Source organism: Sodiomyces alcalophilus (assembly GCF_042370955.1).
Source record: "Sodiomyces alcalophilus JCM 7366 unplaced genomic scaffold ACRALscaffold_4, whole genome shotgun sequence".
NCBI classification, from domain to species: Eukaryota; Fungi; Ascomycota; class Sordariomycetes; order Glomerellales; family Plectosphaerellaceae; genus Sodiomyces; species Sodiomyces alcalophilus.
The window spans coordinates 434,696-440,695 of NW_027263535.1; the positions used below are offsets into that span (position 1 = coordinate 434,696).

At 53.8% G+C, this 6,000-nt stretch overlaps 3 protein-coding genes across 3 annotated transcripts in view; 1 reads left to right on the forward strand and 2 right to left on the reverse strand.

Moving 5' to 3' along the window:
- Window positions 1-2,756: 2,756 nt before the first annotated feature.
- On the forward strand, window positions 2,757-4,268 carry ACRALDRAFT_1064471 (uncharacterized protein). Its single transcript, XM_071016978.1, has one exon. The coding sequence runs from the start codon at window positions 3,184-3,186 to the stop codon at window positions 4,195-4,197; it is 1,014 nt and encodes a 337-aa protein (XP_070874434.1). The 5' UTR covers window positions 2,757-3,183; the 3' UTR covers window positions 4,198-4,268.
- A 28-nt stretch (window positions 4,269-4,296) lies between these two features.
- Window positions 4,297-5,021, reverse strand: ACRALDRAFT_2105797 (uncharacterized protein; the record flags this gene model as incomplete). Its single annotated transcript, XM_071023269.1, has 2 exons — window positions 4,297-4,541; window positions 4,625-5,021. The coding sequence occupies 2 exons, from the start codon at window positions 5,019-5,021 to the stop codon at window positions 4,297-4,299; spliced, it is 642 nt and encodes a 213-aa protein (XP_070874435.1).
- Window positions 5,022-5,557: 536 nt separating this feature from the next.
- Window positions 5,558-6,000, reverse strand: part of ACRALDRAFT_2052981 (carbohydrate-binding module family 1 protein) — a 1,421-nt gene continuing 978 nt past the window's right edge. Inside the window, exons 4-5 of the mRNA XM_071021661.1 lie at window positions 5,956-6,000; window positions 5,558-5,886 (exon numbers count right to left, since the gene is read on the reverse strand). Of these exons, the coding sequence (XP_070874436.1) occupies window positions 5,779-5,886; window positions 5,956-6,000 (153 nt within the window). The 3' untranslated portion in view covers window positions 5,558-5,778. The remainder of the gene's footprint in view (window positions 5,887-5,955) is intronic.

A 6,000-nucleotide genomic window follows, 5' to 3' on the forward strand; every position in this document is an offset into this window, starting at 1 on the left:
CATTTGCGCTATCTAGGTACGAAGGTACAACGTAATGACTGAATCGTGCTCAGCCACGGCGGGGCTAGACAAGATGTTAAACAGGCCAGTAGTCAAATCTGTGCAATGCATCAAGTTCCATCCCCAGAGTCGTTCCTGGCTAGCGTTGGTATGTCTGCGACTGTGCCTGATTACTTCTTGGCGAAACAGTGCATCGAAAACGTGCTCGGCAACGAGGTGTCTACGAAGAGGGGAAAAGCACTCCAACTTGTTGATGTCAAGAATTTCACGTATTTTCCTTTTTCTCCGTTGTACTCTTAGCGGAAGGGGTCACCGTAACAATGTCAAAATGTCATAGTCCGGATCTCTCCCGTTAATCTTCCGGACATACGCTATTACACAGGCCCATAGCTATAGGAATAGATGTTGGAGTATCCTATAAGAAACACTACGGCATATTAAAATGCCATTACTGGTGACTGCGGGTGACTGAACTTTGAAAACCGAAGATCAACATGAACAACCCTACACTATATCGGGGTGGCGCTCATCAATCACCGTAGTCAGAGTTGCCGCCATTCTCAGGATCCATTGAGTCATTGGCGGTCTGCCGATGCCGCCTTGATAGGTCGGATGAATGCGGCGGCGTTTCGGGTTAGCGTTGAGGACGCAAGCTGTTTCCCGGTTCTACGTGTATTATAGTATCGATGGGGCTGGCTGTTCTCATCACTGGACAGGTTGTTTACTTCGTTGGCCTAAGCATAGAGTCCACGCAACCATGGCTACTTCTTACCTAGCAGAAGGCATCAAAATGATTCAATGATGTCAACGGGGAACCTTCCAGGTGTTCGCCGTATTGTCTTATCCCTGCTGCCGGTTACCACACAAGGGCACTGCATTCGAAACTCAGTGGTGCAATATCTCATGCCACTATACTGATACGAGGTCCCCTGGGTATTCGTGGCTTGGGTAACAGCGACCAAGAGTGGTGATGAATCAATGGAGGATCCGGCAAAGTCAGCAAGCTTGACGTTTGACTGATCGTCCAAGAACACAATCGCAGTGGGAGATCACCGTGAATAATCCCAGCGTCGTGGATAAAGCAAGGGCATCGGCAAGCTGGATCATCCTGCGAAGATGGAGATCAGGGTCAATCAGCCGTGATTGGATAAAGGATTGCAGCTTATAGTTCGAGGCATATTCGAGACGAATCCCGTGCCCGTTAACCTCACCATGGTATAACAGAGTGCCTTTGCGTTTACCTAGGTAATGTAGCGAACCTCTCGTAGATCTATCGCTCCCTCTCGATAGGAGTGCGGGAGTTTGGTTCAAAGGGTGTTTTGCTAACTGTTTGGGTGGCAGGATCAAGAACAACTAGACGGTGCTTCCCAAGCTACAACATCTTTCAGTCCAAAGGCTGGGGGATACTGGATGTTATCTCCAGATATAGCGGTAGTAGTAGTAGTAGTAGTAGTAGTAGTCTTTTACGTCGTGGAATCTCTCTATCTAGAGCAAAGGACGCCCAAAACGGCAGTCCTCCGTTGCATTACAAGTAAATACAGTGTTCGTACAGTGTCTCGCACCCTGGTAGCATGCAGACCGCATGGTACTTTTCCATCAAGAAACAACGCAGCAAAGTGAAAAACGCAAGGAAAGAGGAGGGGAGATGGAGAGCATTGTACTGCTGTAGTCGCCTGTAGCGTGAGAGGAAAGGTTCGGGATTTCGGTTGAGTGATGTGGTGTGCGGAACCGCGGGGCGTCAAACACCCTCCGGTTGTTGTGTAGTCGTTCTGTGCTGCCGGTTAGGGCCTGCGTGGTGGTTGCCGGGGCTCGAGTCTCGTGTAGCCACTGACCCCGAAGGGGGGGCAGGCTAGAACAAAGGCCCCAAGCGCCGTTCCGGGGGGGAGCGTTCTAGACGCGTTGATCTACCCGGGTGGTCGTGGAGGGGGGACATTTCTGTCAGTCTGGGGGCCCGTATCTAGGGCAGACCTTTTCGAAGAAGAGGGTCGAGTGAAGGTGTTGTATAAAGCTGGGCCATTCGTGCCCGAGTTGTTGCGCCACGTGCTGGCGGCGGCCTATCCATGGGATTGCCCTGCCACGGGCCTTCCTGCAGAAGAGTGGGTGGGCGGGGGTCTTGAGTTTGCCGCAGGAGCACGTCGTGTGTGCGTCCTGGTGGTTGAAGCGGTTGTGGTAGGCCGCGAAGTCTCCGTGGCCGGAGCGGGCCGCGAGCAGCCTGTGTAGCGGTTGTCTATCCAGTGTGAGGAGTTCACCTGTCGGGCGAAGAGTGGCGTCCAGGTTAAGCGGCCTGTAGCTCTGGGGTTGTTCATTCTCCCACCACTCGCGGTCCAGATATAGCGGTGACAGATGGGTTGGAGAGTCGGATGAGCTAGAAACATGACTAGTTGACGCGGCGCATGGCGGGCAGGATTCCCCGGGCTAATATGACTCTATATGGGGTGTCAGCATAACGGTAGTTGGCGTTTTTAATGGAAGGATAATACAGCAGATGTCGAACTTGGCTCTGCAACCCCCTTGGCCTTAATGGGTTGCCCTTCAGGGGGGAGAAGGGACGAGAAAGCGCGTCGTAAACAACCGTGATACATTAGAGTTGGTCCGTGCATACCAGCTGCTGAGTCAGCCACTGAAGGGGGAAACGTCAGCCAAGAGTGGCACGGATGTACACGTGAGCCGTTTGTTCCCGATTTCCTCTTAAGAAAGGTTCTCTCCCATGTACACTAGATACAACTTTCTAGGTATCACGACCAACGAAATTTAATGCACGAACAAACTTCTCTTACACCGGGTGGCAAAGTCGCTTTCCGAGACGGTCAGCGATGATGTCGAGTCGTGACAGTCGCCGACCAGCCCGTCCCTACAGCTGATTCGTTCATGGTGTTTACCCAACCTGTGTTCCTTTACGTCAGTATGGATTCCGCAGGGTGAAAGATATTCGCCGCTCTGGCGTTTAAATTTCGCTGCTCGCCTCGGGGAGGGGGCGATTCAAGCTGGCCACCTATTTTCTCAGTTGAAGGCCCTCAGCTGCCGAATCTTGAGAGAACCTTGAATCATTTGTCATTCAGCCGCTTTTCCCTCGCTGTCAATCTCTTGAGGTCCTAGCACGAGCTACCCGCGCTGGTATGATCGACTCACCAGGGGCGGCTTGACGCTATCTACGGCCCTTTCCACTACTGCGGACTCGTTACCATGAGCACCGTCTCCGAGAAGCTGAAGGGAGATGGAATGGCCGTCTCAAGCGTCCCGATTCAAACCGCCGACATGGACGACCCGGTCAACAAAATGGCGACATCTACGCCGACTTCCCACAAGTCAATGGAGGCAGTTGGCGAGAAAGAGGAGGCGTATCACCACGGGGAGGCCGGACCTCCGCCACTCCCCTATAACCTCAGGGACCACAAGTTGACCATCACGCTGTTTTGGTTCCTCATCCTAACCGAATGCACCCTCATCCCGATCGTCTTCTACTTCACCATCTCCAACCTGACCGACTTGCGACCGGGCGCCATGTTCGCCATCATCACCGCCATGTTCGGCTTCATCTCCGGCGGCGAGTACGGGCTCCGGGGGCTACGGCTCGCCCAGAAGAAAGACACGTACCGTCCCCTGAACGGCGCCGGTCGCTGGCACTTTGACAGCACCCACATCATCCTCGGCCAGCCCTACTTTGTCATGACGGCCCTCATGATCGGCTTCAGCATCCCCGACCCGCCCATGATCAGGGGCCTCAGCATCATCATGCCGGTCGGAATGGTCATGATTGCCGTGTGCATGATGTACACCGGCATCGCGCACCACTTCGGGTGGCGCCTGCGACGACACCGCCTGAGCTCGCATGTCGTCGGCGACGTGTGTCCCCCGCTGACCTTCTGCATCATGGAAGACATCACCGGCTGCGACGGCGGCGGTGGGAAGGCGTACCGCAAGGCGGCGTTGGCGAGGTTCAACGCGTCCCCTCGCTTCCGCCGCATGCTTGTCCAGATGCTCTGGGCTTGGTCCGTCAGCGCCTTGGTCGTCGGGGTCACGTTGATCGTCCTGGCTTGGACGATCGATGAAGAGGTCGCGTATGTTTTGGGCTGGGCCGCTCCTTCGGTTTGGGGTGCTATCGGCGCCTTCACGACCATCAAATGGGGTCAGAGATGTCTGAGGATAGAGAAGGAGAACTGGATTCTGGACCAAACAGCACATGCCAAGACGGGATAGATGTCGCCAATAGAGCGAAAGGTATACAGACATGAGATACGCATCAGAATGAAGACGAAGTTTTGATTTTCATTCCAAGGTGGTTATGTTCGAAACTCCCTAAGGCTCAAAGGTGAAAACCACTTCCCCGTACGTAGTTGGTACTTTTTCCGTGCCTTCAATTTGAATCGTCACCTTCTCACGAGGAACAAAACCGTGCCGCCGATAGAATGGCGCTGCTTCGAGCGTGCTCTCCAAATAGAGAGGCACGCCATTCTCCCTGGAGCGCTCTATTCCCCAGCCAACCAGCAACGACCCAGCTCCCCGCTTCTCATGCGCAGGATCTGTGGCTAGAAATGTAAGGCCTGGGCTCAATTGTTTTGCATCAGTTGCGTTCGGTTTCCGTGGCTTGTTGTCAGGGGTTTGATTTCTTCCGCAACTAACTTACGATAGCAAGGCCTATCACCCCGGACTCTCTCTTGCGCCTCCTCCATCTTACTTGTCCAAGTGGCCGAGACGGCGTGGTCGGTTCCCTCAGGCCAGACCCAAGGCGTCTCGGTATAGTTCTCGTCCCGCAAGACAGGATGCGACCATTTGGCAAATGCTATGATTCTCGAGCCATTATGCGGTTCCCGGACGTCCGAGTCCCTCACCACCAGCACCGTAATCTTGGGGTCTTGAATATCCGCTATTGCCTTCGCTCGGATGGTTTCCTTGAGGGCCGCACGGACGGAGGGGGTGGGGAACTGTGCTCGGAGCATGCCGTTGGCGCCGAAAGCCGCCATGTGAATCTCGGCGATTTTCTCGGCATCCGCGGGTGTGGCGTTGACCCGTTGCAAAGACATTGCCGAAGCGGACAAGGGTAATTTGATGTGATTGATAGATAAGGGTCATGGGTGAAAAATGGGCACCGGGTGTCATTACGAGTAAGAGACGGAAATGACTCGAATTGTGTTGTCTCCGGCCCAGGCGACCCCGGTTCCTTGCAACCACACGCTGCCGGATCTTGCATGTATCATGCAGCCACCCGAGCCATACATAAATTTACATTATGATATTCCGTTGACATTGAATACAGCTCAAGCCAAGGTTGACCGTCAGGCTTGTTCTCCCAAGCCGAGACGTTCAAGTGGAATAGATAGCATTCAATGACCAACCTAGCCAGGGGAGTCAGGTTGTGAAGTCACGGCGAGAGGACCTTGAGCAATGTCTATCTACAAGTGTCACGTATAATGGGTTGTCGCCCGATAGGTCCAAAGTTGGAATACTGGCTATGTTGGAACCATCCCGGCCAAGTCGTGTCTCATCGTCATCCAGCAGCGACCATACTACGTCGCATGAAAACATAGCAGTCACTAAATACTGTGCTGTCCAGATCACGCGATGGGACAGAACAAAAGATGATTTGAGGTTCTGTTGTCCTTAACTAATGGTATCTAGGATAACAAGTCTGGGTACTTATGTCTGGCCCTGAATGTTGGATTCAGGGGCTCCCAATCACATCACACTTTGCCGAGATCTAAAAGGAATGCGGCGGACCGTGTCCTTCGCTCGCTGATTCTGCGTGGACGGGGAGTGCAAGCTGACCGTAAAGTCAGTCGCTTACAGGCACTGAGAGTACCAGGGGTTCTGCTGCTGGCAGGTGCCCTGAGAGCAGCACTGAGGGCCGTTCCATCCCATGCCACCGCACTGTCCCCAGATGGCCGAGCACTAGAAGAGAATCCCGTTAGAATGGAGAACCACTAAGAGGAGAAGACTGTGGGGGGATAGTAAACTTACGCCGCTGGAAGGAGGGGGGTTGGAGGGAGGAGGGTTGGTGGGAGG